Source organism: Cherax quadricarinatus, chromosome 83 (assembly GCF_038502225.1).
Source record: "Cherax quadricarinatus isolate ZL_2023a chromosome 83, ASM3850222v1, whole genome shotgun sequence".
Classification (NCBI taxonomy): Eukaryota; Metazoa; Arthropoda; class Malacostraca; order Decapoda; family Parastacidae; genus Cherax; species Cherax quadricarinatus.
The window spans coordinates 6,541,890-6,565,584 of NC_091374.1; the positions used below are offsets into that span (position 1 = coordinate 6,541,890).

General features: G+C 38.1%; 2 protein-coding genes across 6 annotated transcripts in view; one reads left to right on the top strand and one right to left on the bottom strand.

The window, feature by feature from the left end:
• Window positions 1–6,516, bottom strand: part of WDR79 (WD repeat domain 79) — a 31,127-nt gene extending 24,611 nt beyond the window's left edge. Inside the window, exon 1 of the mRNA XM_053796304.2 lies at window positions 6,324–6,516. The gene's annotated coding sequence lies outside the window, so the exon portion shown is untranslated. The remainder of the gene's footprint in view (window positions 1–6,323) is intronic.
• A 3,471-nt stretch (window positions 6,517–9,987) lies between these two features.
• The window catches only part of LOC128702196 (diacylglycerol kinase eta), a 277,320-nt gene continuing 263,612 nt past the window's right edge, over window positions 9,988–23,695 (top strand). For 4 of the 5 annotated variants that reach the window (XM_053796310.2, XM_053796313.2, XM_053796311.2 and 1 more), the window contains exons 1-2: window positions 9,988–10,140; window positions 14,807–14,917. In XM_053796310.2, the coding sequence (XP_053652285.1) occupies window positions 9,988–10,140; window positions 14,807–14,917 (264 nt within the window). Of the gene's footprint in view, window positions 10,141–14,442; window positions 14,587–14,806; window positions 14,918–23,695 lie in introns of all 5 variants that reach the window. The other variant, XM_053796312.2, reaches the window with a different exon arrangement.

Here is a 23,695-nt window from a genome sequence, read left to right on the forward strand (position 1 = left end):
TAGTAGTAATTGTAGTAGTAATAATAGTAGTAACAGTAGTAGTAATTGTAGTAGTAATAATAGTAGTAACAGTAGTAGTAGTAATAGTAGTAGTAACAGTAGTAGTAGTAGTAGTAACAGTAGTAATATTATTATAATCAAAAAAGAAGCGCTAAGCCACAAGGGCTATACAGCAATAGTAGTAATAGTAGTAGTTGTAGTAGTAGTAATAGTAGTAGTAGTAATAGTAGTAGTAGTAGTAGTAGTAGTAATAGTAGTAGTAGTAGCAGTAATAGTAATAGTAGTAGTAATAGTAGTAATAGTAGTAGTAGTAGTAGTAATAGTAGTAGTAGTAGTAGTAGTAGTAGTAGTAATAGTAGTAGTAATAGTAGTAGTAGTAGTAGTAGTAGTAGTAGTAGTAGTAATAGTAGTAGTAGTAATAGTAATAGTAGTAGTAATAGTAGTAGTAGTAGTAGTAGTAGTAATAGTAGTAGTAGTAGTAATAGTAGTAGGGGTAGTAGTAATAGTAGTAGTAGTAGTAGTAATAGTAGTAGTAGTAATTGTAGTAGTAGTAATAGTAGTAGTAATAGTAGTAGTAGTAATAGTAGTAGTAATAGTAGTAATAGTAGTAGTAGTAGTAATAGTAGTAGTAGTAGTAATAGTAGTAGTAGTAGTAATCATAATAATAATTATTTCTACAGGTACATAATACAACTATGGCAGACCTAGTCAACATCATTGGCATTATATATAGAAAGCCCATAGTTCACAACATTTCTGGCAACCTAGGGTAATCTTGTGTCCCAGGATGCGACCCACAACAACACACAAGTACCTACTTACTCCTAGATGAACAGGGACAGCAGGTGTAAGGTGACTAACACCCAGGTACCTAGTGCCTATTACTAGGTGAACAGGGATAGTAGGTGTAAGGTGACCAACACCCAGGTACCTAGTACCTATTACTAGGTGAACAGGGACAGCAGGTGTAAGGTGACTAACACCCAGGTACCTAGTACCTATTACTAGGTGAACAGGGACAGCAGGTGTAAGGTGACTAACACCCAGGTACCTAGTGCCTATTACTAGGTGAACAGGGACAGTAGGTGTAAGGTGACTAACACATAGGTACCTAGTACCTATTACTAGGTGAACAGGGACAGCAGGTGTAAGGTGACTAACACCCAGGTACCTAGTACCTATTACTAGGTGAACAGGGACAGCAGGTGTAAGGTGACTAACACCCAGGTACCTAGTACCTATTACTAGGTGAACAGGGACAGTAGGTGTAAGGTGACTAACACCCAGGTACCTAGTACCTATTGCTAGGTGAACAGGGACAGTAGGTGTAAGGTGACTAACACCCAGGTACCTAGAACCTATTGCTAGGTGAACAGGGACAGCAGGTGTAAACAAACATGGCTCACGAAATCAACGTATCATCCATGTCAGAGATCAATCCCGGACCCTCTGTGTGAGCTGAGGATGAGCGTCCCAGAGAGAACAGGGAAAATTTGTTACAGATTCCAGGCAAGAGAAAGACGCTTACATACGGCCAATGCCAGCACAGAAATCCCCAAAGCTGAGTAATACAGAGTAATGACATAGGATTTCTCTTTGCAAAAGAAGCAGAAACAAGATATTTCTAATTAGGTCAGATGGACACTCTTGCTCAACCTAGGATAACTCAGAAAAGTCAGACAAAGTGACTTATTTCCATTGGGGTCGCTCCTGTAACTCCTCCAACCTAGGGAGCTAAATAAAGATACCTGGATGCATGGAGAATCAAGGTTCTGCCAACCAAAAGGTGAAGAAATATGGGGCTCAAGATTAATCCAAAATTAAAAAAAAAAAAAAAGAGTTAAAAGGAAATATACTCCAATGGTCAAGGGGTACTTGAATGAAAGAATTCAAGGAGTAAGAGTAAAGAATGAGCCATCATAATGGGGAAAAGTAGCGAGTGGGGTCCCACAAGGATAAGCATTATGGCTGCTGCCGTGTGTTGTAAGAAAGTATTTTATATGCCATCCACAACAACACCCAAGTTCTTTTTCTCATTTTTCTTCTGTAAATGAAAACAAGTCTTATTTCTTCCACAATTAAAGTTCGGGTTGATTCGGTACATATTCAAACATTCTAAAGTTATTTTAGAGAACCCTTAACGGGCTCTGAAAAAAGAACTCCATGACACATGTCGTTTATATGAATTATGATGTGGAATTTCTAGTTGTGTTGTTTCTAGCTGTCCTAGTAGTGTTCCTAGCTGTCTCAATAGTGTACCTAGCTGTCCTAGTAGTGTTCCTAGCTGTCTCAGTAGTGTACCTAGCTGTCCTAGTAGTGTTCCTAGCTGCCCTAGTAGTGTTCCTAGCTGTCCTAGTAGTGTTTCTAGCTGTCTCAGTCGTGTTCCTAGCTGTCCTAGTAGTGTGTGTTCCTAGCTGCCCTAGTAGTGTTCCTAGCTGCCCTAGTAGTGTTCCTAGCTGTCCTAGTAGTGTTCCTAGCTGTCTCAGTAGTGTTTCTAGCTGTCCTAGTAGTGTTCCTAGTAGTGTTCCTAGCTGGAATTTCTAGTTGTGTTGTTTCTAGCTGTCCTAGTAGTGTTCCTAGCTGTCTCAATAGTGTACCTAGCTGTCCTAGTAGTGTTCCTAGCTGTCTCAGTAGTGTACCTAGCTGTCCTAGTAGTGTTCCTAGCTGCCCTAGTAGTGTTCCTAGCTGTCCTAGTAGTGTTTCTAGCTGTCTCAGTCGTGTTCCTAGCTGTCCTAGTAGTGTGTGTTCCTAGCTGCCCTAGTAGTGTTCGTAGCTGTCCTAGTAGTGTTCCTAGCTGTCCTAGTAGTGTTCCTAGCTGTCCTAGAAGTATTCATTGTTGTCCAAGAAGTGTTGGATGTCTGGGTTCCTAGCTGTCCTAGTAGTGTTCCTAGCTGTCCCAGTACTGTTCCTAGCTGTCCTAGTAGTGTTCCTAGCTGTCATAGTAGTGTACCTAGCTGCCCCAGTAGTGTTCCTAGCTGTCCTAGTAGTGTTCCTAGCTGTCCTAGTAGTGTTCCTAGCTGTCCTAGTAGTGTTCCTAGCTATCCTAGAAGTGTTCCTAGTTGTCCTAGAAGTGTTGGATGTCTGGGTGCCTTGCTGTTCTAGTAGTGTTCCTAGCTGTCCTAGTAGTGTTCCTAGCTGTCCTAAAAGTGTTCCTAGCTGTCCTAGAAATGTTGGATGTCTGGGTTCCTAGCTGTCCTAGTACTGTTCCTAGCTGTCCTAGAAGTGTTGAATGTCTGGGTTCCTAGCTGTCCTAGTAGTGTTCCTAGCTGTCCTAGTAGTGTTCCTAGCTGTCCTAGAAGTGTTCCTAGCTGTCCTAGAAGTGTTGGATGTCTGGGTTCCTAGCTGTCCTAGTAGTGTTCCTAGCTGTCCTAGAAGTGTTGGATGTCTGGGTTCCTGTCCTAGTGGTGTTCCTAGCTGTAATAGTAGTGTTCCTAGCTGTCCTAGTAGTGTTCCTAGCTGTCCTAGTAGTGTTCCTAGCTGTCCTAGTAGTGTTCCTAGCTATCCTAGAAGTGTTCCTAGTTGTCCTAGAAGTGTTGGATGTCTGGGTTCCTAGCTGTCCCAGTGGTATTCCTAGCTCTCCTAGTAGTGTCTCTAGCTGTCCTAGAAGTGTTCCTAGCTGTTCTAGTAGTTCTTAGCTGTCCTAGTAGTGTTTCTAGCTGTCCTAGTAGTGTTCTTAGCTGTCCTAGCAGTGTTCCTAGCTGTCCTAGTAGTGTTCCTAGCTGTCCTATTAGTGTTCCTGCTGTCCTAGTAGTGTTCCTGCTGTCCTAGTAGTGCTCCTAGCTGTCCTAGCAGTGTTCTTAGCTGTCCTAGTAGTGTTCCTAGCTGTCCTAGTAGTGTTCCTAGCTGTCCTAGCAGTGTTCCTAGCTGTCCTAGAAGTGTTCCTAGCTGTCCTAGAAGTGTTGGATGTCTGGGTTCCTAGCTGTCCTTGAAGCGTTCCTAGCTGTCCTAGTAGTGTTCCTAGCTGTCCTAGCAGTGTTGCTAGCTGTCCTAGCAGTGTTCCTAGCTGTCCTAGCAGTGTTCCTGCTGTCCTAGTAGTGTTCCTAGCTGTCCCAGCAGTGTTCTTAGCTGTCCTAGTAGTGTTCCTAGCTGTCCTAGTAGTATTCCTAGCTGTCCTAAAGTGTTCCTAGCTGTCCCAGCAGTGTTCTTAGCTGTCCTAGTAGTGTTCCTAGCTGTCCTAGTAGTGTTCCTAGCTGTCCTAAAGTGTTCCTAGCTGTCCTAGCAGTTCCTAGCTGTCCTAGTAGTGTTCCTAGCTGTCCTAGCAGTGTTCCTAGCTGTCCTAGTAGTGTTCCTAGCTGTCCCAGCAGTGTTCTTAGCTGTCCTAGTAGTGTTCCTAGCTGTCCTAGTAGTGTTCCTAGCTGTCCTAAAGTGTTCCTAGCTGTCCAAGAAGTGATGGATGTCTGTGATAACAGACTTAATGTTACTCTCGTCTCTGTCAGGTGAAAATACTGTATTATTGATGTTATTTAATTATCCATTGCGGAGGAATTAGGTTAAGGCTTAAGTAATGTTCTTTTGTATATATAGTGGGAAGAGTCCATCTCATTTGTTTAGTAGTGAAGAGGATGTCCATAGTTTATTGTTACATCACTAGAGAGGAATATTAATCATTTCGTATATTACAATTACTTCATATAAATGTTGTACACAGTACAGTAAGGAATATAATATACAAAAAGTTGATATCTGATTACCACTAATATTTTTACAATTTCCTTATTAAGTTGTTGAACATAGTGCAGTATATGAAGTTAGGCACAGATATACACAAATTATTAAGGTGTCATAGTTATGCTAGTAACAAGGTCACATGAAAGTTCCTACTTAGGGGGAGTAGGTGTAACGAGACTCCTATTAACTTGTATAAGTACAGGTACACATAAGTACAATTATCATAGTGACATTAGTATGTGTAAATTACCTAAGACATATCGGCTCTGTTGGGCATTGATCCTGGGTCCTTTTAATGTCTTAAACTTTGTCTTCGTGATAGAATAGAACTTTTGTCCAGGCTCAGGGACTGACAACCTCAAGTCTACGACTTAAAGGTAATAATGATGAGTACAAGACAAACATTATTATGAAGATCTTACCAATATATATATATATATATATATATATATATATATATATATATATATATATATATATATATATATATATATATATATATATATATATATATATATATATATATATATATATATAAGGTTACTGAAGATGGTAGTGACAATTATGGAGAGGATATTAAATGAAGACTGGTGGGTATGGTGACGTGTATGGTATTGTTGTATGGTGACATTGCATCATGTATGGCAGTGTTGTATGGTGACGTGTATGGTACTGTTGTATGGTGATATTGCGTCATGTATGGCAGCGTTGTATGGTGACGTGTATGGTAGTATTGTATGGTGACGTGTATGGTAGTGTTGTATGGTAGTGTTGTATGGTGACGTGTATGGTAGTGTTGTATGGTGACGTGTATGGTAGTGTTGTATGGTGACGTGTATGGTAGTGTTGTATGGTGACGTGTATGGTAGTGATGTATTGCGACGTGTATGGTAGTGATGTATTGCGACGTGTATGGTAGTGTTGTATGGTGACGTGTATGGTAGTGTTGTATGGTGACGTGTATGGTAGTGATGTATTGTGACGTGTATGGTAGTGTTGTATGGTGACGTGTATGGTAGTATTGTATGGTGATGTGTATGGTAGTGTTGTATGGTGACATGTATGGTAGTGTTGTATGGTGACGTGTATGGTAGTATTGTATGGTGACGTGTATGGTAGTGTTGTATAGTGACATTGTGATGTGTATGGTAGTGATGTATAGTGAGTAAGCAGGTAGCTGGGTGTTAGTGGACTGGTGTGGGTCACATCCTGGCGACATAATTGACCTAATTTGCCTGAAATGCTCTGCATAACAAGGTGCGTTCTATACTGAATGTCAGCTAGGTCTGTACACGTACAGTGGGGCCCCACTTATACGGCAGGTTAGGTTCCAGGCTACCGCCGTAAAGCGGAAATCACCGTAAAGTAGAACATCTGTTTTTTCCACTTATAAATGCATACAAATACTAGATAACAAGTTTACACTAACATATATTAAGTTAGTAAGTTTATTCAGTTATACATGAATGCAGTTACATTGATTATCATGCATAGCAGCATATGTAGAAAGTACCTAGGATAACCCAAAAAAGTCAGACAATGTGACTTATTTTCACTGAGGTTAGACAAGTTTCCTCAAAAATATGAAAAATATATTCGAAATTAGGTCAGGTGGACCCCCATGGTTAAACCCTGATAAAGCCAGACGTCCATACCTTGTCTCTGGCTGAGTCAACAACAACAGATTTCTCCGAAGGTTATTCGTATCGTCCCGACCAATTGCCCAGTTGCTTATGATGAGGACAAGCTTTCCGGGAAGAAAATAATTGAAATTCCTAAGAGATGCTCCAGGCAGAGGTAGAGCGAGACATCTACTCTTTACGAAGGCTGGCGCAGAAGTGTGATCCAAACTGAATGGAAAACGTTAGTTTTGTTTTTGTTGGGTTTAAAGGGCCACTGACAGCCGTTACCGTAACCTGTTGAGGGAGTTAAGACGGTCACAAACACCTCAACCGGTGTTGAGCTCTTTTTCTCGGTGTCCGGGAAGTTATCTTTCCAAAGCTGAGCGATGAAAGGAAAATGATCAGGCGTGTCCTCTGAAAACAGGAACTAGAAATGCCCAATTATATCAGCTGATGTCCTTTACGTAAGCTGATCAAGGCATCAACATTTCTACCCGAGTCAGTAGCTAGTTTAACACTGTACCTTTACAAAGAAATAAAATTTGTATTTGTATTGTAAAATCTGGTCCGAGTACAGTGTGTCAGCTTTTAGTTATTTCTTCTCCTCCGGATAAATAACTTTCCTCTACTTGACGATACAGCACTGTATGACCCTTGTGGGTTTAGGGTTTAGTTTTGATTGTAGTAATAATAATGATCATCTACTTCACGATACTTGCAGTAAATTTTTCATGACGGTTGTTATAGTTGTTGGGAGTTTTGAAGGTCACTGAAACTTACATCGTATTTGAGGCTCCAGCTCAAATTCAATTTTTTATTCTTTGCAAAGTTTACAATGTGTGACTGACCTGTTATCAACTATATTATTGGTCATCATATATATTAATTATATTACTGGTATCCCATCCATTAATTTTAAAATTGGTATCCCATATATCAACTACATTACTGGTCATCTTATAACTTAACTATATTATTGGTCAACCCATATATTAAGACTATTACTGGAATTCCGTAAATTAACTATATTATTGATTTTCCCGTCTATTAAGCATATTATTGGTATTCTGTAACTTAACTATATTATTGGTCAACCCGTATATTAAGTGCTGGTATACCGTATATTTAGTATATTATTGGTATCATCTAACTTAACTATAATACTGGTCGTACCGTCTACAAATTTAAGGTACGAGTCTCGTCAGAGTAACTATATTAACAATCTCGCGGCTTTTTCCTAGTACCTTAAGCGTATTTTTCTAGGAGAAAGAAAAGGTTTTCTCGATGACAAAAGTGGAAGGACTTAAAGAAGACTTCGATCACTTCGCTATGGCTGCCAATGGACAAGAACTGTCTGGTCGCATGAAGAGACCTCGCTCCACAACTTCCCCTCTCACTGCACCTTCCAAAAAGCCAAAATTGGATGAGAATGTCCTCCAGGAGAAGAGTACCGAACCATGGAAGCATTGCTGTCCCCCAGACAGTGAAGCAAAAACAGGTGGAGACACCTCTAGCGATACTGTTATCCCCGTGTTATCCTGGAGCAGCCTTGACATGAAGACAAAACTTGGTAGAGGGGCATATGGAGAGGCATGGGCAGCTCTCTTAAAACAAGATGATGGCTCCACTACCAAGGTCGTCGTCAAGAAGCTCTTCGACGACGTTTATCTGAAAGAAGCTGTTAAGGAAGCCAGAGCTCTTCTCAAGGTTGATGGCGCCGGTGGAGCTCCCAAACTTTATGGCATGATGTACAATCCTTTAGCTATTGTCATGTCCCGCTGCCCCGGAGTAACTTTCGCAAAATTTATAGGAAAAAATTCCGCTGAAGATTGCTTTAAGGCATATAAAGCTGCTATAAGAGCATTAATGGATTTTCACCAGACCGGTTTTGCCCATAATGACATAACAGAATCAAATATAATGATTAGAAAACAAGGCCAGGATTACGTAGCCCATCTTATTGACCTCGGCCTCGCCGTAGATAGAACATTAAAACCCAAACTTTACAAGATGAAAATTAAAGATGATAAAAGTCGTCTAAAAGAAATTCGTGGATACATCATGCAAGACAAAAACATCAGAGAATGGTGAGCTGTCAAACGCAGGATCAAGATTCTACCTTGAGTTGTTGGGGCATTGGATGAATTCCCTACTATGTTTGTTAACTGCTCATTACTCTGTAATTTGTCTATGATTGTAATCATGTCATAACGTGTTTATCATTCATTACCTTTGAAACTTGTCATGATTGTGACCAGCTCTACCTGGAGCTCATTACCTTTGTAAATTCTCACGATTAACGAGTTTATGATTCATTACCTTTGTTGAGTTATGAAACCCAGGATCAAGATTCTACCTTGAGTTATCAAACCCAGGATCAAGAGTCTACCTTGAATTATGAAACCCAGGATCAAGATTCTACCTTGAGTTATGAAACCCAGGATCAAGATTCTACCTTGAGTTATCAAACCCAGGATCAAGATTCTATCTTGAGTTATCAAACCCAGGATCAAGTTTCTACCTTGAGTTATCAAACCCAGGATCAAGATTCTACCTTGAGTTATGAAACCCAGGATCAAGATTCTACCTTGAGTTATCAAACCCAGGATCAAGATTCTACCTTGAATTATGAAACCCAGGATCAAGATTCTACCTTGAGTTATGAAACCCAGGATCAAGATTCTACCTTGAGTTATCAAACCCAGGATCAATATTCTACCTTGAGTTATCAAACCATCAAGAAACTACTCCACCTGCCTACTTGGAGACAAAGCCAGAGTCTGTACAGGATATCTTGGACTGGGAAACAGAGTATAATATCGACCTAGAAGCTCTCCTTCACTGAACCAATCGTTCACTACCTTCAGGGACGCCATCACTCGTAGTGATCAAGAACAACTACATCCACTGAAGAAGACCACCAAGTATATGAGGATATTTTCACGAATTAAAAAGTTTATTTTTTTTAAGTTTTAAAGAAGGTAATATTATTATTTTTTTTAAGTAAAAGGACTGATTTAGTTGAGGTGATAGTAATGATAAATATATATTAGAGTTTGATTGTGTGAATAGTGTAGCTTAAGTGCTTTAAAAATAATGAAGATTATATTGGTAAGTATGGTGAGGCGCAGTAGTGATGAGGATAGTGATTAGGGACTGATTACTTCGTCTACACGTCTCTACTGCTCCTGCTTACTTTCTGTACTCGACTGAAGAAGCCTACTGTGTAGGGTGTAGGCGGAACGTTTCGGAATAAAGTTACCTAAATATTACCTAGGTGTCTTACCTACCAAGCATGTATAGTGTCCATGGTGGAGGACACTTAAATTTTTCCTTGGAGAGTCAAAATCTGAGAGAACACCTACGGCTTATTCCAGACTATGCTACCCTAAGAGCCAGGCATATAGTTGTGACAAAATAAACGTCCATGTGAACAGGACAAGTAGATGTAATAGAATGGACCCATCTGTACTACAGGTCAGGGTATTGAACCCGGGTCATTTAACAGTTACAGACTTAGCATATAGTTGTGCGAAATAAGCAGCCATCTACATAAACGTAGGAACAATAGGTAGATAGAAGCAAGAGAGGAGATACTTGGGAGTAAGAAGCTCAGAAATAAATGGAAATCCCCGGGGTTTCCTTCAGTAGCTGCCAGAGGCGTCAGTGAAACCTGGCCAGGACTGCCAGTGTAAATATGGCGACGGGGGGAGGTGACCTGCATGTCAGTGTGGCGGGGAAACCTACAGGACCTTACACTGAGGCTGAGTCTTCTGAGAGTGAAGCTGAGACCGAACCTGCAAAGTCTTTCCACAGGAGAATATCCACTAATAAAGAGATAAAATGTAGTGTAAGTAGGGCTTAAAGGGCGTTATTATGGGTGTGTTAGGTTACTCTCATCTCTGGTCTTTATGGGGCATTATTTAAGCAAGTATATATACCAGAGAATAAGTTATCAGCAAGAAGAGCTGCAATAGTCATAAGACAGGATAGTAATTCAGTGATTGAGGCAGTATAAGAGGAGGCAGTAGGCTGGTACTGTAATATTCACGAGTTAAAGTGTCGCAAACTGAACATGTTCTGAACACTGCTTAAATTAATGGAATTATTTCTCATTGTATTTCAGTAGTATAATATAAATTAATAACCAGAGCATGCTGCCTGTAAGTTTATTTTAGTAGACAGTGTTGGTGGCCTGAAACACAGCAAATATAAAGAATATTCCTTTGGATGTCAACCTGTCAAAAATTTGTCAATTCTCTTCAGTGACTTGCTGTATAACCCTTGTGGTTTAGCGCTTCTTTTTGATTATAATAATAATCTTCATGGCTTTTATACAAGCAATAATTAAATGGTACTTACAGAATTAGTACAACTTTCTCTTATTTATCACCCAGTAACACTGTTGGTATATATCAGTGCATACATTACATAAAATTACTAATAATATTATTAAATTAAATAAAAATAAAATACAACTAGCAAACAATTGATAATACCTGGATGGAACCCTAAGTAAAGTTGGATGTATGGATAAATCTGACACCTGCTGCCCCTTTTTACTTAGTAAATACTTAGGAGTTAGTTGACTTCTGCAAGTAGCATCCTGGGAGGGTCTATAAAAGAACTTTGAGTGGAAATAAGTTGTATTGCTTGGCTTTCTTGGGTTATTGTGGGTTATAAATTATCAGGTTACTAATTCAGACTCTTCACTGAGTAATAAACTATTTGTTTAGATTATAGTCAATATTTATTAGAATTGTCAAGTGAATGACAAAAATGTATGTCTGGTCCTGCCAGACTGCCAAGACCAGATATCTCACCCCAGGTGAGGCAAGATGTATAGGTAAATGTCTTTAAAACTACTGCTTCTGTCCAATTAGCAGTGAATGTATATTCTTTGGCATCCCATGGCTCGTTTAGCAGCGCTCACCTCTCATATTGAGTGTTCATAGTTCAGTCCCCAGTATTGGTGGAAACATTGGCCTAGTGGCTTTTTTTGTGCTTAACAATATTTTATTATATATACTCTACATTTTGTATACTGCAGAAAGACATAGTTTGTGCACCTGCTGTCCCTGTTCACCTAGCAGTAAGTAGGTACTTGGTGTTAGATGACTGTGATGGGTTGCATCCTGGGGAGGGGGGAGAGATTAAAGAACCTCAATAGAAATAAGACAGTCCTCAGTGATGCACTGACTTTGAGTTGTCCTGGGTGGCTAACCCTCCAAGTTAAAAATCCAAACAGATCTTATCAGCTCTTGTGGGTCACATCCTAGTGAAGGAGATTTAAAAGGCCCCTAACCAAACTAAGCCATACTGTTTGACTTTCTTGAGTTATCCAGATAATTCTTCCAGGGTTATTAACCCTGGAAGAATTACCTGCAGTAAGGCTTTTTAATTGTTGCACTACATCCAGAGCTCCAAGATTGCTCATTTTTTTGTTATTATCCCTCTATTTCTCCCATTTCCCATGCACTGACTACCTTTACAAGTTTGGCACTTCCCATGAATGTAATAATCTTGATATTAAGAGTTATGATAGCATATGAATTGTATAAATCCTATTGCTTGAAGATTATTTATTTACAGTGGTACACAAATAATCCACAAGTAGGAGAATGAAACTTGACAACGTCATACTAAAACATCGTCATAAGTTTCATTCTCCTATGTGCTGTTTATTTGTGTATTCCAGCCATGATATTGTGCCACATTTATTTTTTACAGTGGTACTCTGCTCTAACAACAAATCCAGAATATGACCTTACTAACGTGTCCTGACTTGTATCTGTTATTGCTATATCTGTTTATAGACATTAAATTTGAATAGCAGTGACCATAACCATGTTACAATAGTATATCAGGTTATCTTAAATTATGACATATACACCTGGAGTTTACCTGGAGAGAGTTTCGGGGGTCAACGCCCCTGCGGCCCGGTCTGTGACCAGGCCTCCTGGTAGATCAGCGCCTGATCAACCAGGCTGTTGCTGCTGGCTGCACGCAAACCAACGTACGAGCCACAGCCCGGCTGATCAGGAACTGACTTTAGGTGCTTGTTAGGTTGTCTTTTTAAACAGTTAGTAAACAACCATTTTTATGATTTTAAAACAAAAACTTTTTTTTTTTTTTTTTTTTAATTTTTTTCAATTAATGTTAGTCCTGGCTGTAAGTTTGACTCTGTAACTGTTTAAAGTTTATTTCTGTTTAAAATACAGTACTGCACATTTGCTTGGAAATGCTATGTTTAATATATATTAATTTTTGTTATTGATTGTAGTTAGAATAATCAGTATTTAACTTCTTTTCCTATACTACCAAAAAAATTACAAGCGAGTACCTCCCAACCCCATAAGAGTGGATGTACAGTGGGGATATGCTATAACGAATTCAGTTGGGTCTAGAACCTCGTTCGTTATGGCATTCATTCATTATAGGGGTAATCTGTTCGAAGCCTCCAAATACAACCACTTAGCAATGAAAAATATAGTATAAAATTGCAAAAAAGGTGGATAAATATGCATTTTAACTCCTGAAATAAATATTATTGTAATAAAATAATAAATTGTACAAAAAAAATAAAAAATATTTTACTTTATCCCTCATTATTGTTGTTCAGCATGCATGACAGGAGGCAGGGGAGGAGAGAATTACAGGCATTTCTCACTTAACGACCGAGTTCCGTTCCTGTGACTAGGTTGTTAAGTAAATTGGTCGATAAGCGAGGAGTGTACTGTACTGGTAGTGGGTTTGTGTCAACCATCTTTAGATATTATATTACTGTCACCTTTGCATTATTCATAACATTTTTTGTATACCTTTAAATATTTATACAGTAGTGGTGTACTGTACAATGGAACCTCGGTGTGCGACCTTAATTCATTCCAGAAGGCTATTAAAGTGCCGCTCCGTTTGAGTATCGAACAAATTCTTCCCAAACAATTTTCTGTTTGGTTGGCTGTTATCACTAACTGTTGTAGCCCCCATGGTGACTTGTTTATAAAAAAAAAATACAAAAAAATACTAAAAAATGCGAAGAAACACGAAATAGTTTACAGCGAAGTTCTGGCACGTCGTATTTGTTTGGTCGAGTGCTGAGCTTTGTTCGAGTGTGGAACTGGTTGTATACCGAGGTCCCACTGTGTCTTGTAATAAACAGAATAGAGGAAATCAGCTCTCATAAATATTACTTATGTTTGCATACTGGTTGGAGAGCTGGTTGTAAGTCGGAGCAGTTGTTAAACTGGTAGGTCATCAAGTGAGTGAGTGCCTGTACTGAGAAAAGGCAGAAGGAGTGGAGTCATCCTACCTAGTCCTCTTTGGTGGCTGTCCTACAGGCAGTTCCTCTGTAGGATCTTTTTGAACTTTTTTAAAGAAGGAATCCAGGGTTGACTGCTTCAACCTGGATTTCTGGATCTTCCAAAAGTGGGCCATCGGTGTCATTAAAATTACTAAGGCCCATTTCCACAGCACCAACATCAGGATGATAATCCCTCACAAGTTTAGAGAGAGATTCCACCACCAGAATACATCCTTGTTATCTTTGGCTGGAATAATGTGGCTTTCCTTGAAACTAATTTTTCAATTTTATAAGGAAACACAGTTTGTTAGGTAAATATTCATTATATAAACTGTTCATTATAGCACACCCCACTGTACTGTACTGTATGTTTATTTAGGTAAATATCATACCAGTGTTGTACATACAAATGGTTTCCATTGTTCTATATTATATGCTGGCTATTCTGAGCAGGGCATTATGTAAAAAAAAAAATACAAAAAGTAATTTTTGCTTCTGTATTAGATTCGATTTTGACTGATTAATTTTATTACTAATATTAAAATGATTAATGTATTCCAGTAATTTATAGCTGTTTAGTAGGTGTTTGAGACCTTGCTGTATATACTGTACTGTACTGGATATAGTACTAGACAGCTTAGTTTCTCTAGTATCATTTTTATTTTTATTGTTAACCATATCAAAATTTAAGGCATTGTAATTTTGGAAAAAGTTGTTGGAATTTTTTTGTGTGTGGGGGGGACTCGTGATTTAAATGTTTTTGTTCTACAAACTTTCAGTAGATTGCTTGCATTCATATCCAGGATGAACCTTAATATTATTTTTAATAAATTGTAGTTTGTTTTTCAGATTTTTTGTTAGAGCAGAGTACCATGATGAGCGAGGTAATCGACATGGCATTGTGTAAGAGCTAGACAGTCTTGCATGCCTCGGTAGGCAAGTGTTGTGCCTATCTAGCGGAACTTTAATCTGGAAATGGCTATTTTTATTACGGTATATATAATGCACATTACATACACTATTCTGTATTTTAGCGAGTTAATGGTATAGCTATAGTATTTAATGTTACATTCAATAAGTTTGATTTAACCCTAATTGACAAACAATCAAATAAAAGATTCAGTTAAATAAAGTTTTATATGTACAGTATATTACCATATGGTCAAAGGAGTTATGTAGTATTATTTTAACTCTGATTAATTATTCATTACAGGTTTCTATTAAGGAAGGGTTTCTAATGAAACAGACGTCATCATTTCAGCGATGGCGTAAAAGATATTTTAAGCTCAAGGGACACAAGTTATACTATGCAAAGGATACCAAGGTAAGTGCCATACCTCTTGGTTTACAGAGGTGAAAAGCAATTTCCTCCCCTGTAACATAACTCCTGGTCAGTCTCACTCCTGGTACCTTCACTCCCCACATAAAAACCCAATATTAACCCTTTCAGGGTCCAGAGGTTTCAGAGGGTACAAAAGTGTCCAAGAATTTAAAAAAAAAAAAATTTTATTTTTTCTTATGAAATGGTAGAGAATCTTTTTCTGAAGGTAATAAAACAAAAAGTACGAAATTTGATGGAAAATTGGCGAAATTATGCTCTCGCGAATTTTGATGTGTCGGTGATATTTACGAATTGGCGATATCTACGAATCGGCAATTTTGCCGACTTTGACTCCCATTTTAGGGCAATTACATTATTCCAGTTGACCAAATTCTTAGCTATTTCACTAGTATTACTTCTATCGATTGAGCACAAGAAATTGCCCAGTTAACTGTTTCAACTACAAAATAAAGTGATCGGAAATTGGTAATTTGGCTAATTTAACACAAAGTTCAAAATATTCCAATTTCAAAATAGGGTCCAGAATAATCAATGCAGGCATTCCTGGAACTAAACTAACATTTCCTCTGCTCATTAGTTATGTTTTGAGGCTTTACAAATGAATTCCACTTTGATTTTTTATTCACATAATGAATTTTTATTCACACCAAAAAATAGAAGATTTACTGTTATGCAATATTGTAAAAACTGTATAAATATCATCATCACATTTGTGGATGTATATTAGACCCACCAGCTGGCATGTATTGGACGTGTGAGGTCGTTTGTTTACTCTTGAACATCGACAAAAATTTAACATTTCCGCTACTTTGAGCTCAGTTTCAAGCCATTTCCAGTACTAAAACCAATCAAAATCATCTCCATTTCTGTAATATGTCTTCATTCTATCAAATGAGGCCAAGAAATCGCAAATACAACTATAAAAAACATACGAAAAAACACTGCAAAGTCGCTGTTTTAATAAAAAATCAGTCATGGTTTTTTTCCTCTCATTATACACTGTGTGCTGCAGGATTTGTATTATGTGGTGTGCACATACCACATAGATGTATTCTCTCATATCTAGGCCCAAATTTACCACTCACAGCTCATCAGAGTGAGCTGAGCTTATGGCATAGATCTATGGTTTGGACCCTGAATGTAAAGCCGTAGATCTACGGGACGGACCCTGAAAGGGCTAAAATAACATTTAAAACACTTTTTAACCCTTTCAGGGTCCAAGGCCCAAATCTGGAGTCACGCACCAGTGTCCAAGAATTTAAAAAAAAAAAAAATTGTTATTTTTTCTTATGAAATCGTAGAGAATCTTTTTGTGAAGGTAATAAAACAAAAAGTACGAAATTTGGTGGAAAATTGACGAAATTATGCTCTCGCGAATTTTGATGTGTCAGCGATATTTACGAATCGGCGATTTTGCCGACTTTGACTCCCATTTTAGGCCAATTACATTATTCCAGTCAACCAAATTCTTAGCTATTTCACTAGTATTACTTCTATTCTATCGATTGAGCACAAGAAATCGCCAAGTCAACTGTTTCAACTACAAAATAAAGTGATCGGAAATTGTTAATTTGGCCAATTTAACACAAAGTTCAAAATATTCCAATTTCAAAATAGGGTCCAGAATGAACAATGTAGGCATTCCTGGCACTAAACTAACATTTCCTCTGTTCATTAGTTATGTTTTGAGGCTTTACGAATAAATTCCATTTTGATTTTTTATTCACATAATGAATTTTTATTCACACCAAAAAATAGAAGATTTACTGTTATGCAATACTGTAATAATTGTATAAATATCATCACCATATTTGTGAATGTATATTAGACCCACCAGCTGACGTGTATTAGACGTGTGAGGTCATTTGTTTATTCTTGAATATCGGCAAAAATTTAACATTCCCGCTACTTTGAGCTCAGTTTCAAGCCATTTCCAATGCTAAAACCAATCAAAATCATCTCTATTTCTGTAATATGTCTTCCATTCTATCAAATGAGTCCAAGAAATCGCAAATACAACTATAAAAAACATATGAAAAAACACTGCAAAAGTTGCTGTTTTAATCGAAAAATCATGATTTAATTTTTTTTCTCTCATTATACACAGTGTGCTGCAGGATCTGTTTTATGTGGTGCACACATACCACATAGATGTATTCTCTCATATCTAGGCCCAAATGTACCACTCACAGTTTATCAGAGTGAGCTGAGCTCATGGCGTAGATCTACGGTTTGGACCCTGAACGTAAAGCCGTAGATCTACGGGACGGACCCTGAAAGGGTTAAAACACGCAAAAAAAATTTTTTATGGTTAGTCTGCAGTGCTGTATGACCCTTGTTGATTTAGCACTGTCTTGATTATTATAATAATAATTATGGTTATAATATATATATATATACTGTATATATATATATATATATATATATATATATATATATATATATATATATATATATATATATATATATATATATATATATATATATATATATATATATACACAGTGGACCCCCGCTTTACGATCAGCTCCCAATGCGGCCAATTATGTAAGTGTATTTATGTAAGTGCGTTTGTACGTGTATGTTTGGGGGTCTGAAATAGACTAATCTAATTCACAATATTCCTTATGGGACCAAATTCATTCAGTACTACCACCTGAACATACTTCTGGAATGAAATAATATCGTAAACCGAGGGTCCACTGTGTATATACAGTGGACCCCCGCATAACGATTACCTCCAAATGTGACCAATTATGTAAGTGTATTTATGTAAGTGCGTTTGTACGTGTATGTTTGGGGGTCTGAAATGGACTAATCTACTTCACAATATTTCTCATGGGAACAAATTCGGTCAGTACTGGCAGCTGAACATACTTCTGGAGTGAAAAAATATCGTTAACCGGGGGTCCACTGTATGTATATGTATATATATATATATACAGTGGACCCCCGCATAGCGAACGCCTTGCATAGCGAACAATCCGCATAGCGAACGCTTTGTTCGCTAAAATTTTGCCCCGCATAGTGGACAAAAACCCGCTCAGCGACCTTCGTCCGAGACGCGTCCAATGTGCGGCCTCAGCCAGCCTCACATGTGCCGCCCGTCCCATTGTTTACCAGCCAGCCTCCGCGGTAACATTCAAGCATACACTCGGAATATTTCGTATTATTACAGTGTTTTCGGTGCTGTTTCTGGAAAATAAGTGACCATGGGCCCCAAGAAAGCTTCTAGTGCCAACCCTGTGGTAAAAAGGGTGAGAATTAGTATGGAAATTAAGAAAGATTTTGAAGGGTTTGGGGCTAACCCTGAGAAGCCTATGCCAGTTGTGGAATCCATTGTGCCTACTTCAAAAATTAAGGAAATGTGTGCACAGTGGGTTGAACTGCAAACCTTTATGGATGAAAATCACCCTGACACAGCTGTTGCAAGCCGTGCTGGTGACTATTTCAATGACAATGTTATGGCCCATTTTAGGAAAGTCTTGAAGGAACGGGAGGTACAGAGCTCTATGGACAGATTTGTTGTGCGACAGAGGTCCAGTGACTCTCAAGCTGGTCCTAGTGGCATTAAAAGAAGAAGGGAAGTAACCCCAGAAAAGGACTTGCTACCTCAAGTCCTAATGGAAGGGGATTCCCCTTCTAAACAGTAAGAAGATAATGCTCTCCCCTCCTCCCATCCCATCAATCATCACCAGATCTTCAATAAAAGTAAGTGTCATGTAATTGTGCATGCCTTTTTCAGTTTGTGTGTACTAAAATTAACATTTTTTTGTGGTAAAAAAAATTTTTTTTCATACTTTTGGGTGTCTTGCACGGATTAATTTTATTTCCATTATTTCTTATGGGGAAAATTAATTCGCATAGCGAACATTTCGCATAACGACCAGCCCTCTTGCACGGATTAAGTTCGCTATGCGGGGGTCCACTGTATATACAGTGGACCCCTGCTTAACGATCACCTCCAAATGCGTCCAATTATGTAAGTGTATTTATGTAAGTGCGTTTGTACGTGTATGTTTGGGGGTCTGAAATGGACTAATCTACTTCACAATATTCCTTATGGGAAAAAATTCGGTCAGTACTGGCACCTGAACATACTACTGGAACGAAAAAAGTTCGTTAACCGGGGGTCCACTGTGTATATATATATATATATATATATATATATATATATATATATATATATATATATATATATATATAGATAGATAATTTTTTTTTTTTTTTTTTTTATTTTAACAAGTCGGCCATCTCCCACCGAGGCATGGTGACCCAAAAAGAAAATGCTTTCATCATTCAACACTTTCACCTCACTCACACATAATCACTGTGTGTGTACTCACCTAGTTGAGGTTGCGGGGGTCGAGTCCGAGCTCCTCTGTGTGTGTGTGTGTGTGTGTGTGTGTGTGTGTGTGTGTGTGTGTGTGTGTGTGTGTGTGTGTGTGTGTGTGTGTGTGTGTGCGTGTGTGTGTGTGCATACATTTTATAGATAAAAATAGTTTTGCATACAGAAAAGGCACGACTAAATTCAAGGGTCCACTGTATATATATTTTTTTTTCAACAAGTCGGCCACCTCCCACCGAGGCAGGGTGACCCAAAAAGAAAGAAAATCCCCAAAAAGAAAATACTTTCATCATCATTCAACACTTTCACCTCACTCACACATCACTGTTTTTGCAGAGGTGCTCAGAACACAACAGTTTAGAAGCATATACATACGTATAAAGATGCACAACATATCCCTCCAAACTGCTAATATCCCGAACCCCTCCTTTAGAGTGCAGGCATTGTACTTCCCATTTCCAGGACTCAAGTCCGGCTGTATAAAAATAACCGGTTTCCCTGAATCCCTTCACTAAATATTACCCTGCTCACACTCCAACAGATCGCCAGATCCCAAATACCATACGTCTCCATTCACTCCTATCAAACACGCTCGTGCACGCCTGCTGGAAGTCCAAGCCCCTCGCCCACAAAACCTCCCTTACCCCTTCCTTCCAACCTTTTCGAGGACGACCCCTACTCCGCCTTCCTTCTCCTAGGGATTTAAATGCTCTCCATGTCATTCTACTTTGATCCATTCTCTCTAAATGACCAAACCACATCAACAACCCCTCTTCAGCCCTCTGACTAATACTTTTATTAACTCCACACCCAGGGAGGTACTACCGTCCTGCCAAGTGAGTGTAAAACGGAAACCTGTAATTGTTTTACATGATGGTAGGATTGCTGGTGTCTTTTCTCTGTCTCGTAAACATGCAAGATTTCAGATATGCCTTGCTACTTCTACTTACACTTAGGTCACACTACACATACATGTACAAGCATATATATATACACACACCCCTTTGGGTTTTATTCTTTTTTTCTTTCTAGTTCTTGTTTATTTCTTCTTATCTCCATGAGGAAGTGGAACAGAATTCTTCCTCCGTAAGCCATGCTTCCTTAACCTATAGAACCACAAACAATCATAAAACACATGAAAACATTGTAAAATACTGTATATACATGTTATGGCTGGGCATTCGCAAATGTTCAAAGCTCGTGAAAGTGGAACTCACAAAAGTGGAGGGCTAGCTGTAAGTGGAGTCTCTCCATTACCGATTGTTCATTTGGGATGATAATGAATAATTTACTCTTAAAATTGTAAAAAGGAGTCTAAAGGACTTGTGACTAGACCTTGCCAACAATTAGACATCGAAATTCATGAATCCAAAGAAGAGAAAAAGGATGAGGGTAAGTCTAGGCCTGCTCGTAGATAATAACTTAAAACTGAGTGCTCATATCCTGCCTATTTCTAAATAAGTATCAAATGCGGCAGGTATACTTGACAGAATTTACTGTTATATTCCCCAGTCTATACTACTACACCATACCCCTCTCTTACTTACTCATACATCATCTATGGAATTTGTACTTAGAGTTCTTCCTCAACTATCCACGTAAACATACAATAAAACATATTTTTTTTTTTTTTTAGAAGCCTCACAAACTCAAATTTTAGTAAACACTTCGTGCCCTTATTCAGATTCCTGGACCTACTAAATATTAATGCCAGAAATACTGTTGTTCACACTACATCGTCAAAACCTAGCTGTAATGCTGAAACTGACCCAAGAGAGTATGAAAAACTGTAACAGAACACATAGGCATCACACGCGAAACAAATATCATATTTCGCGGCTTATTAGTTGTATTTTTTTTTCCATAAAATGTCTCCATACACCACCCTGTGTCCTATAAACTGAAGGTCAGTGACGGGAGCTATAAGTTTGGGGTGTGGGGTGGGCTGTAGCTCTCCCATTTACATCCAATGCCATGCCATTGAAACTAAAGCAAATCTTATAAGCCACATCTTATAAGCCGCGAAATAGGATACCTCTTTAATACTCATTCACGTTTGTCCAAACTTCTATTGCAACTCGCTGCAAATAAAAGGACTAATGTTGTTGAATGGCTTTCCAGATAAATTAAAAAAACTGAATGAAGTCATGTAAAATCTTACAAAAAAAAAAAAAAATGTGCTTAACACAGTTTGTAATGTAACTCTTTCAACTGCCACTAGATTTTTTTTTTGTTTTTTTTGTCCAAGTTATAGATTAAACCATATTTTCTCTTAAGTTTAGTTATATCCCCAACCAGTATTAAATTTTTAGGTACTTTCTTATTTGCTTTTTAATTGTACTGAAGTTAGATTCAGTTTAACATTAACATTAAGCTTTACTTTTGATATGCAGGATTTCACTAAATATTTGATTTTCACTAAAAATTTGTATTGCAGTATTATGTTATTTTATAATTTAGTTTGCCATGTATTTATATGCGTCGTTCAGTACGTACATTCTTATAATGTTAGTCCTTTGTAAGTTATATCCACTATTAACCTACTATTGTAATTAATACATCTTCAAGTAAACTGTAGTTATATTATCAAAGATTTTCCCACAGACAATTACTTCAGTATTTTATGCAACAGTGCGCTACCTGTGAACAGTAATGGCAATTGGTTCTTGTTGCTCTTCTTCAGAATATTTCAGCATTACTCTCTTAACATCTCCATTGATAAATGACTAAATTTTTAAAGCAGTTCTTCCTAGAAAATGACATAATTTCTTTGATCTTCATTTTCTTAATTGTAAATTGACATAAATAATACATTTTAGTTATGGTAAAAGCATATATTATGTAAAATGCATTTTACATAATTTCAGATGTATTTGATGGTGTACTCGTGCCAAGTTTTTGACATGGCTAACTGCTGTAATTTAATACCAGTGTTTGCACGAGACACACACACACACTACTGGTGTCATCGCTGCTGCTGGTGTATGTATTTATAAATTCTAGTCACCAAGTCCCTCCTGGTCTCCCGATGACACTAGTAATGCATGTAACAGAAAAAACACTGAAGGACATGCACTGGAAAAATGTTCATCTGATCTACAGGGATCAGGTTTGAGGCAGCGTCATTGCCTTCCAGCATCACCCATCATCACTTCCAACATCATTGTTTAAAAAGCTGGCAGCTATAACATTCCACAACCATGACACATGATCTTACAACATGCTTCTCTAAGACTGTCATATGATACAGCATAAGATAAATTCTTCTCCACTTCTAGCAACTTGCACCATCTGCTGTCACTATATTTTTTCCTTCCTAAGTTGTCAGCATTTACTTACTGCCTTCTGACTACCAGGTGCAGGAAGTTTAGAAAATAACACTGGACAAAATTCTCTTCTCTTCAGCTAACAAACCTAGAGGCTTACTTTACAAACCATTGTATTAACAAGGAATTCACAGTCTGTCAACCAAAAAATGTCTCCTTCCATGCCCTAAGAGATGGGATGCATATTGTCATAGTAAGTAATGCAAACTAGACTTCAAACCTCTTGCATATTTACATGATCAGCAATGTTCCTGTCACAATACTAAGTCATTCGTACCTCATTTTGAACTATGGGACTATCATCCCCACACCCTATGACTAAATCAAAGGTATATTCAGTAATACTGATAAGTTGGTGAATGAGAAACCGTCTGACCATCTATTCACCATTGTACACTAATAAAAGTTTATAGAATGCAGCTCGAACATTCAAAAGCAACTCAAGCTACTTCTCCCTATTACATACTAAAATTGAAACTTGTCTCCATATTGCCCAGGGAGGTGATAGCCAAGCACTGTAAATTAACGTGCAGTTGCTGTGACCTACCATCCTCAGCATTTTAGGACAACACTTATGTAATAGAGCTCAAATCAACACCCCAGCAATGTCAGTGTTGGCACTTTGGCCACCTAGCAAAACATTGTGGACAACAGGTGGAATGTCCAGTCAGTGGATAAGCAGATTGTAATAATTCATCCTATGATCATTTGTTTACTTGCCTTAGCTGCTGTAAAGCATAAAGCATACTTTACATATTCTCATTAGTGCCCCATATGTCTTCAAGAAAGTGAAATAATTCTTAAAAGGAAAAAGAAAGTCTGTCTTATATAATAACAGGACAGTGATCCAAGTATGTTGCAAAATTTAAAATATGGAAATTCTACTTCATTTGATTTCATCAATTAACTTTTTTCCATCTGTGACAGTTGCAGAAATAGCATATGCATCTCCACATCCTGTCACTATCCCGCCTAGCCCACACCGACTCCTCCAACTCAGGAGACACTCTCTGCCCTCCTTGATTGCTGCCAGTGTCCCCTCTGCTCTATTTTCCTTTATTCAATCAAGAAAATAGCTTACCACCA